The 15,185-nt window shown below is 38.0% G+C and overlaps 1 protein-coding gene across 1 annotated transcript in view; it reads left to right on the top strand.

The window, feature by feature from the left end:
* Positions 1–15,185, top strand: part of CNTNAP4 (contactin associated protein family member 4) — a 244,074-nt gene that overhangs the window by 158,499 nt on the left and 70,390 nt on the right. The window contains exons 5-8 of the mRNA XM_074812982.1: positions 5,012–5,215; positions 5,387–5,571; positions 7,549–7,692; positions 10,176–10,434. Coding sequence (XP_074669083.1) covers positions 5,012–5,215; positions 5,387–5,571; positions 7,549–7,692; positions 10,176–10,434 — 792 coding nt within the window. The remainder of the gene's footprint in view (positions 1–5,011; positions 5,216–5,386; positions 5,572–7,548; positions 7,693–10,175; positions 10,435–15,185) is intronic.

Here is a 15,185-nt window from a genome sequence, read left to right on the forward strand (position 1 = left end):
TGTGTATAAGGAAGATTTTATTTTTCTTTTGTAATGATGAGCGTTGTGATTCACTGGAACAGGTTGCCCTGAGAATGCCCCATCATTGGAAGTGTTCAAGGTCAGGTTGTATGAACAACCTCATCTAGTGAAAGATGCACCTGCCATGCGACATTTGAACTAGATGACCTTTAAAAAGTCCCTTCCATCCCTAACTAGTTTATGATTTTATGCTATGAAGATGTCCATTGAGATGTGTTCCCAACTCTCCCCCTTGCAGGTGTAGGAGGGCCCCCTAAGGGGGTCCCCCAAAGCAGGCCTGTCTGACCTGCTTTCTAGAGAGGTTTGCTGCTTTATAGGGACATGGATCCAGGGCATTGTGGAGAGACTGTTGAGGCTTGTCTAATCTTCGGACTATGCCCCTCTGCTGCTCTTCCATGTGGGTACCAACAGTACTGCCACAGGGGAGACCTGGTGTGTATCAAGCATGACCACATGGCTCAAAGGGCAAGTGTAAGCGCATAGGGTCTCAGGTGGCATTTTCCTTGTTCCTGATGACAGAAGACAGATATGCTTGAGGAGGACTGGGTGGATCCTTTGGATCAACTAGTTGCACAGCTGGTGTCAGCAGCAATTATTCAGATTTCACAACTTTAGTACACTCTTTGAGGATCAGGAGTTGCTAGGAAGAAACAGAATCCATCTGACCATGTAGGTAAAAAGCATCTTTTCCAACAAGTTGGCCAACCTTGTGAGGAGACCTCTAAACTAGGAATGGTGGGGGATGGAGACGATGGCCCAAAATCAAGTGAGGAAGTGGTAGACTGGTTTGAGAAACAAAGGCATCAAGGAAGTGTAGACATGCATGGGAACAACAAACCAGGGCTGAAGTGCAAGCACTTTAACTTCTCAAGTGCAAACATACAAAGTGCTGCTTTGGGAGCAACATAATGGAGGAACTTTTCACACTTTTTTCTGAGAAATCAACACGAGTGGATGCCTTTCTGAAGTGCCTGTGTGCTAATGCACACAGCATGGGGAACACAGAAGAAACTGAGGTCTTCATGCATTTGAAAGACTACGATCTCATCACCACCATGAAGACATGGTGGAATAGTTCACACGACTGGAGTGGTGCCATAGACGAATACAGGCTGTTTAGAAAGGACTAGCCGGGACAATGAGGAAAGGCACTTAACATTTCTGTGAGCAAGCAGCAGGGGTGCATGGAGCTCTGCCTGGGGACAGATAATGAGGCAGCTCAGAGTTTATAGATTAGGATTAGAGGACAGACCAAAGGTGGTGGCCTTGTGGTGGATGTCTGCTACAGACTGCCTGATATGGGAGAAATGGATGAGGCCTTCTTCAGACAACTGGAAGAAGCCTTAGGTTCACAGACCTTGGTCCTTATTGAAGACTTTAATCACCCTGATATCTGCAGGTGGGACAACATAGCAGCATATAAGCAATTCATGAGTCTTCTGGAATTCTTTAATGATAACTTCCCAACACAGGTGATCAAGGAGCCGACAAGACAACACACTTTACTGGAACTTATACTTGCAAACAAGGAAGAACTGATGGTGGGTGTGAAAGCTGGGGCAGCCTTGGCTGCAGCAACCATGAGACTGTGATGTTCAAGATCCTGAGATGGGAATAAGGCAAATAGCAGGATCACAGCCCTGGACTTTGGGAGAGCAGGCTTTTTCGTGCTCAGCGATCTGATTAGAAGAGTGACATGGGAGGTGGTCCTGAAGACATGAGGGAACCACAGAGCCGGTTGATTTTCAAGGATCATTTCCTCCAAGCTCAAGAATGGTCTATCCTGACAAGCAGGAAATCAAGCAAAAGCAGCAGGAAATCTTCATGGATGAGCTCATGAATAAAAGGAAATGTACAAGAGATAGAAGCAAGGTCAGATGACTCAGGAGGAGTACAGAAACGTTGAGCATGAGGGTGTGGTTAGGAAAGCAAAACCATATGGATTTGAAACTCGAAAAGGTCATGGAAGACAACAAGAAGGGCTTCCAAAGGTATATTAGGAGCAAAAGGAAGACCAGGAAAAACACAGGCTCACTGTTGAGTGGGGCAGAGAATGTGGGGGCAAAAGACATGGATAAGGCCAAGGTACTCAATGACCTTTTCACCTTGGTCTTTGATGGTAAGACGTGTCTTCAGGAATCCCAGATCTCTGAGGCCCACAGGAAAGACTAGACCAAGAGAGACCCTCAGTGGAGGAGGATCAGGCTATGTAACATTTGGACCAGTTGGACATATAAACCCATGGACCAATTGGGATGTACCTGAGAGTGCTGAGGGGACTGCCCACAGTTATTCTGAGGTCACATTTATTTATGTTTGAAAGGTAGTGGCAACTGGGAGAGGTTCCTAAAGACAGGAAGAGACCAGATGTCACTCCTATCTTCAACAAATGCAAGAAGGAATACCTGGGGAACTACAAACTGGTCAGCCTCATGTCAATCCCTGGGAAACTGAAGGACCAAATAATCCTAGAAACCATTTCCAAATATGTAAAAGATGAGGAGATTGTTGGAAATAGCATGGATTTATGAAAGGGAAGTCATGTCTGACCAAACTAATACCCTCTACAGTGATATAACTGGCTTGGTGAGTAAAAGGGAGTGTTTGGTGTTGGTTGTCTTCAGTTTAGCAAGAGTTTGGATGCTGTTTCCCATAATGTCCTCATAAACAACTGATAAGTATAGGCTATTTAGGAGGACAATGAAGTGAACTGAAAACAGACTGAACTGCCTGACAGAAGGGGTTTTGATCAGTGGCACGAAGTCAAGCTGAGTCTGTTCACTTGTGGTGTATCCCGTGGGTTGATACAGGTTTCAGTGCTGTTTAACATATTCATTAATGATTTGGATGGTCAGGCAGATTGTATGTGCAGGAAGTTTGCAGCCAGCAAGAATTCGGAGGACTGATTGACACACCAAAGGGTTTTGATGTAATTTAGAAGTACCCAGACAGGATGAAGAAATGGTCTGACAGCAATCTCATGCTGTTCAACAAAGAGAAGTGCAAGATCTTGCACGTGTGGAGGAATAATCCCAGCAAGGGTTTATCAGTACACACTGGGGGCTGACTGACTTTGAAGAAAATGCCATGAGGGTTCTGGTAGGCACCATGTTGACCACGAGCTGGCAACATGCCCTTGCAACACAGGTTTCAAGTTGGCCAACAGCATACTGGACTGTTAAGGAAGAGTGTTGGCAGTAGGTCAAGGAAGGTTATCCTTCCCCTCTATTCAGCTGTGGTAATAAGACCTGTCTGAATTGCTGGGTCCAGTTCTGGGATCCTGTCACATCCCGCTCAGACGAGGGAGACAAGTGACTCAGATTTGCAAATCCCCAATGGAGCAGACAACAAGTCTCCAAGTCCAAACATTTATTAACTACCCACAATGCACTAATCGAACACACGATAATTGGCTAGGTATATAGCAAGTTGTGGCAAAGCAGTACAATATGCCTTGTATTTCTTAATGGGAAAGGGAAAAGAGAGAGATAGAGGGAATGGGGAAATACAGATCATCGGTCTGGGTTTCTGTGTTGATCCCATCAGTGAGGGTTCCAGGAGGCATCCGTCTTTTTCGCTTGCATCCGTCTTCTTCACTTCACTGCACTCTCCAGGGCCCCCCCTTTCTTTCCCCCCCTCCCCCCCCCCCCTTGATTTATACACACTTTCCTTGGGTCTGTCCCCTAGGTCGACCCACATACCTACGTATCCCATGTACGGGGAGGGGTAAGGTGTTTCATGGGATGATGTAATTCGCATGATCATGTTAGCCTTCATTAGCATATTGAGGGGTGTTAACTTTAATATGCATTTTGTGGATAATGAAGCAAAGGTCATTCACCAGATGGATGACCCTTGAAATTTGACCAGGTACACCAGAGCAGAGCCGTCCTGTCTCTACAGGCTCCCCCCTCCAGCTGCATCCTGTGTTATTCGGGCAGCCTTATCAGCTTCGACCTCCACAGAATGCACCCTGTGACTCATAGTTTTGTCTTGCGAGTGTTTGAGGCATTTCTTTGATCAGCCTCAACTTTTGCTTTCTCAGGCTGTTTTTCTTAGTTTCTCACAGGCCTGGTTTCTCGTCTCTCACAGATTCCTACTACAAGAAAGACATAGACATACAAAAGCAAATCCAGCAGAAGGCCACAAATATGGTTAAGGGACTGGAACATCTGCCATATGAGTAGAGGTGGAGAGTAGAAGACTCAGGGGGAATCTTACTCACATATTAATACCTGATGGGAGGGTGTGCAGAAGATTGAGCCAGGATATTTTCAGTGTCCAGTGACAGAAGAAACAATGAGCGTGAACTGAAATTCAGTTTTTTACTGTGAGGATGGTTGAACACTGGCATGGGTTGCCCAGAGAGGTGTAGTCTCTATCACTGGAAATACTCAAAACTTGAGTGGACGTGGCCCTAAGAAACCTGCTGGAGCTGAACCTACTTTTAGTGGGGATGTTGGACAGGATGATCTCCAGAAATGCATGGCAACCTTAACCATTCTGTGACTCTGTGATGCCTGTGCTGGAAAACTGATGATACAAAGTCCTGTATTCCAGTACTAAACCTGTAATTCTGTTTAATTAAAGTCCTAACTTGTTTATGATGCCAGCAAAAAAATATTTGATGAAGAGAACCTACTCACAGCTGACATCTTCATTTTAGAAAATACAGTAAGAACAGAAATAGTCAAAGTACTTCATGGCTCCAAGGAAAGGAGGACCTTTAACCATGTGAGATTAGTACTAGATTGGAATAGAAGCCAGATCTCTTCCACTCATCTTGCTTTATTATGTAGTGATAGTATCATCATTAAAATAGGACAGTCTTAACATTTGGGGAAGAACATGAATACCAGAAATAAGCTACACTTCAGCACAGATTAATCTAGGGATATTAGTGGTGGGACTTCATATCATATTGAAGTAGCATGCAACTGTTTCTTTTAGACATAACATTATACATTATCTTTCATTTCTTTACTTCTAGGGTCCGAGGTGGTTGGCTTTGATGGCAAAAGTTGTCTAATTTACACATTTAATCAAAAACTCATGAGTACACTGAAAGATGTGATTTCTCTGAAGTTTAAGACAATGCAAAGTGATGGAATTCTCCTCCACAGAGAAGGACAAAATGGAGACCACATCACCCTGGAATTAATTAAAGGGAAGCTGTCCCTACTCATTAATTTAGGTAACAGCTACAGTCTCATAAAGTCTAATATAGTTCTTAGGTATTATTTGACTAAAACTTCTTTTAATTTGTTAAGGATATTAATGTATAGCGTATGATAAACTAGCGGTATATATTTGAATAGTTATATTCTTATATGGAATTAATAGTTTTTATTTTTCTTCTTTCAAGGTGATACTAAAACTCATCCTTCTAATGCCCAAATTAATATTACGCTGGGCAGCCTTTTGGATGATCAACACTGGCATTCTGTTCTCATTGAGCACTTTAACAACCAAGTAAACTTTACAGTGGATAAACACACTCATCATTTTCATGCGAAAGGAGAATTCAGTTATTTGGACCTTGATTATGAGGTGTGAAAATTCCCTTTCCTTTATTACATTTATTAACTTTTTAATGTAAATGCAGTTAAACAAGCAAAGGAGACAGATCTTAAGGAAGTTTCTAGTGCTTAAGACTTTAGAGATTTTCTGTCTCCTAAAGGAATGAATCAAAGAAAAAGAGATGTTCTTAGGTTACTAATACTCCACTAGATTTACAACTCAAAATGTTCACAAGACCATCTTTTTAATCTCAGAATTTATTATTTTAATATCTTTGTTTCAGTAGTGCTGCAAATGTGGTAAACAGTATGTAAATATAAGGAATGAGCCCCAATTCAAAGTTATTATTTTATGGCTTGATGAAAATTGCAATAAATCAGCATAAAAGCATTTTATAAATGCTTAGATTAAAACTGAAACTCCTGTTAAATCTGGCAAATGTGCTGTGGAAAAAATCTTGCTTACACAAATGGTAGATTCATGACGAGGAGTAGATGTAATTTGCTGTGACAGTTTCTCACCTATGGTTAAAAATATCACTATTTCACAATTGTAATGTGATTACTGACTGCTTTATGTTTGCCCCTCTCCTGTTTGTTGGATGAGACAATGAGTGATAGAGGAGAGTGTCTGGAAGCTGCAGATCTAAATTACTTTATTCTACTCATTTGAGTTTTTAAGCAGATTAGAGTAAAATTTCATGCTGTTCTGTGTCTGCATTATACCATTTCAAAAATATCATTCACAAGATTGAAGTCATGATTCTGCTTAAAATTTCTGAATCTAAGACACAATGCCAATGCTTAGAGGATCAGACCAATTAAAAAAAAAAAAGAGGAAAAAAAAGAGAGCAACAAATGTTAGTTTTAATTCATTGGCAAATAGATTTATATTACTAAATAAACCAGTATTGCAAATTTATTTTTCGCCTCTTCCACATGCTGTAGTTTGAAGTTTTACCAATGCAAGGTAGAAAGGAAAGCAAAAGCAGGAAAAAAGCCTAAAAACTTCCAAAAATATATGAACCACTGTATTTAGAATTGCATTCCTGACTATAAAAATATCTCAATTTAATAACTCAATGAAACATGATATATTTAATTTTGTTTTTTTATAAAATGATTTAAAATATTAAGTGAAATTTCAAAATTAAAAGATAAATAGTTTAAACTAACCTTTTCTACAATGTCAGCCAGAATAGCTTTGAAATGGGTGAGTTCAAAAGTTCACTTAAACTGGCATCCTGTTTCTGATGGTGCCCCAGAGTGGAAACATAGACCAAAGTGTAACTCAGCTCACTGTTGTGGCAATGGTTTTCTAAAATAATCTACTGCTTTCTAACAGTTTCTGCCTCAGGGACTTACTAAGACAGAGTGATATTCTTGAATTTAATAGCTCTCAATGGATTTTTATTTTTATTAAATCTTCTAATCTCTTTCTGAACCCAAGTAAACCTATAACATCACATCAAGGAACTGCACAGCCTAAAGATTTTGAGAGGGAATAAGTATCTCCTTTCATTTGTTTTGAATCTGCCCTAAAATAATTTTGTTTGGTGCACTCTTGTTTTCTGTTATGGTAGTTGTGATTTGCACATAGTGGAGAAGTCAGGCTCAAATTTCCTAAAGAAGTTGCCATCGAAATCTCTTCTCACTTTTTGCACTGTCCAGCACAGTCTGCATGTACCTGGGCCTTGTCCTTCTTGGTTTTGCAGCTGTAATGGACCCTGAATACTGATACAACTCTATACTAAGCAACTGTTTAGAGGCATCCTCAGAAGAAAAAAAATGTCAACATTTCAGAATATTTTAAAATATACATATGACTTTATATACACTAATTTTTGTTAGTCTGTTCTTTAAATATGTAGACGTGATAAAAGGAAATAGCCAAGAAGCAGCGGATTCATTATTAGCCAGCCTTTGACTTCTACTCTTACACTATTGGCAAATACTTCCCTTAAAGAAATTACTTAATAGTATCATTGATTTCTCTTCTCTTTCTAAGCTCAGCTTTGGAGGGATCCCAGTGCCTGGAAAATCAGGGACATTGTCACACAGGAACTTTCATGGGTGTTTTGAAAATATTTATTATAATGGAGTGAACATTATTGACCTGGCCAGGAGGCATAAATCTCAGATCTACTTTGTGGTAAGAGATTCATAGTTAAGAAAGAATAAATAAATAAAACAGAGAAAAGAAAAAGACCACAGCCGCTTTCATATGCAACACACAATTCTAGTAAAATCTCTATTGTTTAATGAAAAATAAATCAAGGAATCACCCAATTGGGCTATTTTATATTTGCTGTTGTACAGACTCATCCAGTAGACAAATCAGGATGCACTTTATTATTCATCTCTTTAGCTGATACTTAGATGCATGTGATATCTCACTCTTGTGTGGTATCTCACTGTTGTGCATGTACAAAAGCCAGTGAGTAAAATAAAATATTTCTGAAGTAATTGAAGCTTTGGCATTGTTTTCTGTACCTGACTAGTAAGAACACCAGCAGTACATTTTAAAAACCTTCTATTGCTGAGGACACTGATCCACTCTGTTTTCTCCAGAGCATTATAATTTTGGTAGACAAATTCTGTTTGTCAGTTTATACTGCTCTTTGTCTGAAGAGCTGTAGTTTAGGTTGGTGGGTTTAATGCATTTATTGTGACATGGCCAGCAGTTGTATTAGCCAAACCCCTACCATTTAGAGAAACAGTTCTAATAACAAACCAACTTTCTTCTGTGTTACAGAAGGTTTTCTATAAATTTTAGTAAGTCCTTTGTTTTTTTCTGGTAGTACAAGAGCCATCTCTATTTGCAGTATTTATTTATTTATTTATTTATCAGCAGGAAACACAGAGATGTGATGGAAACAATCAGTTCCAAATAATTAACAAAATATGAAATGCTGTCAAGTTCCAAATCTTTTGATTTGGACTTCAGTTCAGAATATGAACAATCAAATTTGGTTCTCTGTCGCAGAAAAAATGGATGACAGGCATCTGTTTTCATGTGAAGCTCATCTGAAATATTCCATAATTAACGAAACTCATACCTCTGTATAATATCCTGTCCATGATGCTGATGGATGTTGGGGAGAGGGTAGTCATAGAGGCTCTGTGTGGACTAGTGAAAGGGGAACTATGAAATTATTGTCGTAGGAAATTTCATCACCTTCATCTCAAATGATTTAAACTGTTGTGCTACTTTCAAAGCTAGGACATGTTTTATAATGTAAATGTGCCAGAAAGTATCTCTGTTACCATTGAACCCTTGTTAAATAGTCACTTTACTGGTCTGATACAGTATTAGGCACCTGTCCAGATAGCATGGAGGAGAAATCTGCAGATGGTAAGCTTTTAGCATTTAACTAGGTTTATTAATCTGATGACTAGCTTTTCTCTGTGGGTCAGTTCAGTTGACTATTAATTTCTCTACAGCTGAATTCATAAGACAGAGCTTTTATTTATTTATATATTTTCCTTGAGGAAAATGAAAACTGGTAAACTTTAATGTCTTGCCATGCCAGAGGCTAGTGAGTATTTTTATTAAATTGATTTTTTAACTTTTTGCTATAAGGTCAAAGTTTTATGTATATTCAAAAGTTTAAAAGCTCTTTGTGTTGAACAGAAATTAAATGTACTTTAAATTCTAAACAATCAAATCTTTCATTAATCATCCTTACAGAACCAATTAGTTATAGTTCAAATGCTGTCACTAGACAAGTCACTAGATCAAAGTGCATATTGTATCACTATCAAGATTCATAAACTATTAAGTAACTCTGACACCAGATGCAAAAAATGCATTATTCCCATTCCAGTCTTCTTATCTATATCACTCAGTACAACCACGGATGCAGGTTAAGCTCAGGGTTTGTCAATGAACTCATAAACAAGTTTATTTAGGTCCCTAAGAACCAGTGATTTCAGAAGCATTCAAGCACAAATTAAAGGCTAGGTGCCTAAGTAAAATACTTGATCTGGTCCATATGAGCCTGCTTGAAAACACGTTTTCTTCTGATTTATGAAGTATGTGTTTCCTGTTTGTAAGTAGCAAGAGTTTATATGTAGAATTTTCTCTGACTATTTGTGGAAACAAATATTGGGGGCAGGGCACATCTCCAGTTGCATTGATCTGGAAAGACTGCTCCTTGGTCTGGCAAATGTTTTTTTTCTCAAATTTAACACTGCCTTAAACAATCAGTACCCAATCTCTGCATACAAGCATTTAGACCCGTGTAAATCTTTATACCAAACTTTGCATTCAGTGGCATTTTATCTGACATTCAGAAATTTGTCAAGTCCCTAATCCTTCCTGAGGCTGAGCCAAAATAGAAACAAAGCAGGACTGTCTAACTCCTGCAGGATCTTACCTCATTCACTCAAAGGTCCTTGCCAGTCTTTGCTCAGGCAGATATGTCTTTTCTGGTCAAACAACTAGGTAAACATTTCACAAACTGTTGGTGTTCTTATGTATTTGTACTTGATTCTTAGACTAACACATTCTAGTATTAAAAATATCAGGTTCTATGCACAATGTTTTGAAACTCTGTAGTTTCCATACAAAAGTTCTCATGACTGTTTTTTCCCAAATGTTCCTAATGCCATATTTACTTCATTTATTTCTAGGGCAATATGTCCTTCTCATGTTTAGAGCCACAGGTGGTTCCTGTTACATTTCTGAGCTCCAGTAGTTACCTGGCACTGCCAGGCACATCAGGGCAAGAAGAAGTATTCATCAATTTCCAGTTTCGCACCTGGAACAAGGAGGGACTTCTATTATCTAGTAAACTACACGCTTCAGGTGGTTTCCTCTTATATCTGAGTGATGGAAAAGTTAAAATCAGTCTTCATAAACCAGGAAAAGCACTGAGTGACATCACTGCAGGTAACAGAAATGAAGAAAAAAAATCCGAGATTCCTACGCATGAAAAAATAGATTAATATAAAGTAATTTAAATTAGTACCTACATTCTTGACTTAGTTTTATGAATAGTATGTGTGTAACTATGCTTTATTTGTGTGTATTTTAATCCCAAATGTTTCTGAATACTTTATTTTCTCACAAACGTGTATCTATGTTTTTTCCCCACTATTGAGTAGAAGTTACTTGCAATATTATAGGCTGCAAAGTTGAGTCCTTAGCTTTACCTACATACAGTATGTACAGCTCATGTATAATCTGGGAAATGTGAGACATCTAAGCAACTTTTTCAGTTGTGAAGAATAAACAAGTTAATTTCTTACTCTGTCAAGCAAAACCATTTGTCACTGTCTTCACAAGGCATCAAGTAACTAATTTTTCTTTAAAGTTATACATTATTATAAATATTATATTTGTCATTTTCTAGAGGTCTCAATTACAGAACTGTCCATTAAATTTGGAGAGTGGATGCCCAATACCAGGTTGTATTCCAGAAAGCTGGGGCAAATTTGAGTATACATTTAAAAAAAAAAAAAAAAAAAGGACAAAAAGAACTGGAGACATTGAGGAGACTGAATAATAGTGAGCTAAAGGTTCACTTTTGTAGTCAGTCACTGAATTGAGACTAGATCATCTACTTTTGGTAGTGTGCACTGCTGGACAGCCCTCAGGGTGGAGCTGAGATTTCCAGAAAGCATACCTCTAGTCTTCATCTGAGTCATTTCCCTGTTGGTAAACAAATACATAAGGACAAGAGGATGAGCCAAATAGAGTAAGATACAGTCATGTTAGAGAGTATGCAATTGGGACTCTGAGAAGCAGCTCCCAGCTTTCACTTTCACTCAGTTTGGGAGCAAGAGGACTCCCTCTTTCACAAAGAGGCTCCTCAGTTTTTCTGCGTGTTGTTAGCATTTGATGAGAAAACAGCAAGACTGCTGGCCCAGCCAGGAATCTCCTTCTTTCATGAAATGTGAGAGCAGGACATAGCCAACAACATCTCCATCTTCCCTGACTTTTTAAAAAATGGTAAGAAGCAGTAATATCAGGATGTGATAATATCAATATGCTCACCTAGCAGCACTTTGTCAGCAGTATACTATCTCTGACACTGCATGCATCACAGCTGCTTCGGAGTTTCTCATCCTTTATGGAAACAAATTGAATTTTGCCTCTTTCTTGTAGAAGGACAAAATAATCATTCCAGAATGAGTTCTCAGACAGGAAAAACAGGAGTACAGAGATTAGGTGGATAAATGGGTGCCAGAGAATATATGAAGATGAGGAAATGAAGCTAGGATTGAAATGGTTTCTGTATGGGCAGCTGGAGGAATATGTTCTAGGTAATTTGGCTGCAGAAAACACAGTGATGATATCGAAAACATCTGTTGATCCTTGATTTATTCTGAACTGTACACAATCATATATTTCATGTTTCATGTCCATGAAGCAGGAATATTATCAGTGAAAAAGAAGCCAAGTTAGTTCCAGTAATGTAATGTGTAAATTGAATTAACAGGTGAATAAGAAGTAGGAAGACTGCATTGCGTACTGGTACTGAGAAAACAAGTTAAGGATTTGACTGTATGAAGAATTTAATCTTGTATAGAGTATATTCACTGGAGTGATAGGAACCACAACAAAGGCATCTTTCACTGGATTTTTCAAGCCAGAATATAGAGAGCTTAATGACGTTGTTTAGTGCTAGTTTGTCTTGAGCAATAACAAATACATTAAGTAAACTAAGAAGTTACTGAAATTACAATAAATAATAATTATCATAAAAATTAAAGCCCCCAAATCTTTTTTGGAACCCACAGTATTAAAAAAGTTATGTAAAAGAGGAAGAAAATTTCATTTAAAAAAATAGTACAAACACAAAATAAGAATCACTTACCTAAAACATTCACAAATCATGGACTTGGCATGTAAGGCAAAGAGATCAAAGTAGAGCCAAGTAGAGCAAAGAAACAGCCACAGGATTTGAAGATGAGACCTCCTTAACCTTAGTTCTGTGCCCTTGTTTCTTTTAGACTGAATCCTTACTTAAATTCCTGATACAAAACGGAAATTTCTTTGAGGGGGAAAAAAAAAAGAAAAAGTTAAACATAACTCTGAAGCTCATTATGTTTCTACAGGTGTATAATGATTAAAAGTAAACTTTTAAACAGTTGATTATTTTAACTCAGGAAAAGACTGTAAGCCAGTAATGACCACGGATAATGTTGAAATTTACATAAATACTTTGATCTTGTTTCTGTGGGTGATAATAGGATCATCCCTGGTATTTGTTATAATCTAAAATAACTGATGCACAGAGAGTACTGTTTTAATTACAAGAGGTTTCCCTAGGCTCACCATTTGAAAATGTCAGTTCCTTAGTAAGAATGTCAGTGGTATGTAGTTAACAGTGATGAATTTGGGTTTTTAGAGCTATTTTAATTGCAGTTCAATTAGGTGATATATGTTAAAGAAACTATTGCCATGCAGTGTCATTTTAACAGATTAGCTGAAGGTAGTGGCACTTTTAACAGTTGTAAGACTTGCACATAGAGCAATTTATTCAAGTTCAAAATTGCAACACAATACATAACAAATTACCTGAAACACCCCAAAATAAATCTTGACGCTCTGTGCTGAAACAGAATTTAATGTTCTCATGTTATGTTAAGCTCAGTCTTCATAAAGTCTAACAGGATGAATTGTTTGTCTTTGTGAAGACAAAAACTACAGCAAAAGCATCTTATTCTCTTCTGAGAAAGAAGTTATCTAACAAAACCATATGGGCAACTTTTTGTTGAGTTTTCAAAGTGTTTATTGTTGCACTCACTGAAACAATTCAAGACTGTGTTTGGGGTTTGAGTAATCAAATTATGGATGGCTGGACAGATTTGTTCCCCTACAGGCAGGGATTTATGATCTGACTGTCACACACACACATGATATTTGATAATTAAATCAGAGCATACTTTTTTGTGCACAGTTCATTATCATGTGTTTTTTAAAGAATTGTTCAACCATATAAAACTGAGGAGAATGGCATATTAATTAATGAGTGATTAAGTTATAATAAGCCATATCCTTCTTTTACAGAATGGTTGCTTAATATCTCTCCCTCGTAGCCTCTTTTGCAAGCTGGTCATCAAATATTCGCAAAGAAATAACATAGATTTAAAAAAAAAACCCAACTAAACACAAAAACCCACAAAGTTAATTTGCATTGAATGATGAGACCAAATTGAATTACATGTATAAATGTTTGAGTTCTTATTACTCAGTTTCGTCATATGACCCTGTCTTTCTATGCAGCTTTTAATTAAGTGATGTTAACAATCATTGCATTTGGTGGTTATACTTCAGAATAATTTACAAACTGCTTTCTCTAAACAATTTTTTGGTTTGTTTCTTACTGATCTCCTGATAGGCTATATACATTGTCTTTTTATATATTTGTTCCTAAGGCTGGATGTCATTGTTCTGCAAGACCTGCCACCAATCTTTTTTTTAGTACTTAGATATTAAAATGATGGAGGCACTACTAAAGAGAATAAATAGATATCTTGTTTAATAGCTACCTTATTATGCACTAAATGTTTAATTGCTATTTTTTCCTCACTTGTTCCTGATAAAACATTTTTAAAAGTCCTAGTAGAACACCAGACAAAATAATTTTCAGTTGGAATGGAAATGTTAGCAGTCCGTTGGCCTCCACATTTATATGTCATACCACTCTGTGGCTTTGGACAAGTAAATGTGAATCAAATCAAGGCTGCCAATTTGAAGGCTACAATGAGCTGTCTTGTGCTCCCACCATGGCATTCTTCAGTCCCCAGGCTTAATGAAAAGGACTTTTGGGAAGTCTTAACTTGAGATAGATGAACATAATTTAGTATCTCTAATCATGCCAGCCTATATGAAGAGGAGATAAAATATCCATCCCAAAATCATTTAGTAAGTCAGTATGATGAACTCCAGTAAACAAACCAAAAAGTGCAAAATTTGTACAATCCAGTAACCAAAGTATTTTCTACTTCAGTCATTCATTCAATCTCCTTTATGTTAGGGCATTCTCCTACCTACCTTGACAGTCAAATATTGCAATATTTGGAGCATGGTTTTCTCACCAGAAAAAGAAGTTAATAAAGCAGGATGCAAAACTAAGAATTAAAAGCAATTATCCTTGCAACAGTTGAAATTAAATACAGAATTTATTGTTAGATTCAATATCTTCGGTAATGACATAGATAGTGAGATTGAGTACATCCTCAGCAAGTTTGCTGATGACATCAAGCTGTGTGGTGCGGTTGACACACTGGAGGGAAGGGATGTGCCATGCAGAGGGACCTTGGCAGGCTTGAGGAGTAGGCCCATGTGAACCTCATGAAGTTCAACAAGGCCAAGTGCAAGGTCCTGCACCAGCGTCAGGGCAATCCCCAATATCACTATAGACTGGGGGAAGAATGGATTGAGAGCAACCCTGCAGAGAAGAACTTCCACCCTGGAAGTGTTCAAGGTCAGGTTGTATGGGACTTTGAACAACCTGATCTAGTAAAAGACGTCCATGCACATGGCAGGGAGGTTGGATTAGATGATCTTTAAAGGCCTGTTCCAGCCCAAACTATTCTATGATTATCTGATTCTATGGTTACTGAAGGAAAAGATCATATACTGCAGAGATGTGATTGAGGAGAGCATCATTCACTTGAAGTACCCCTACA

The sequence above is a fragment of the Strix aluco genome, chromosome Z (assembly GCF_031877795.1).
Source record: "Strix aluco isolate bStrAlu1 chromosome Z, bStrAlu1.hap1, whole genome shotgun sequence".
In the NCBI taxonomy this organism is placed as follows: domain Eukaryota; kingdom Metazoa; phylum Chordata; class Aves; order Strigiformes; family Strigidae; genus Strix; species Strix aluco.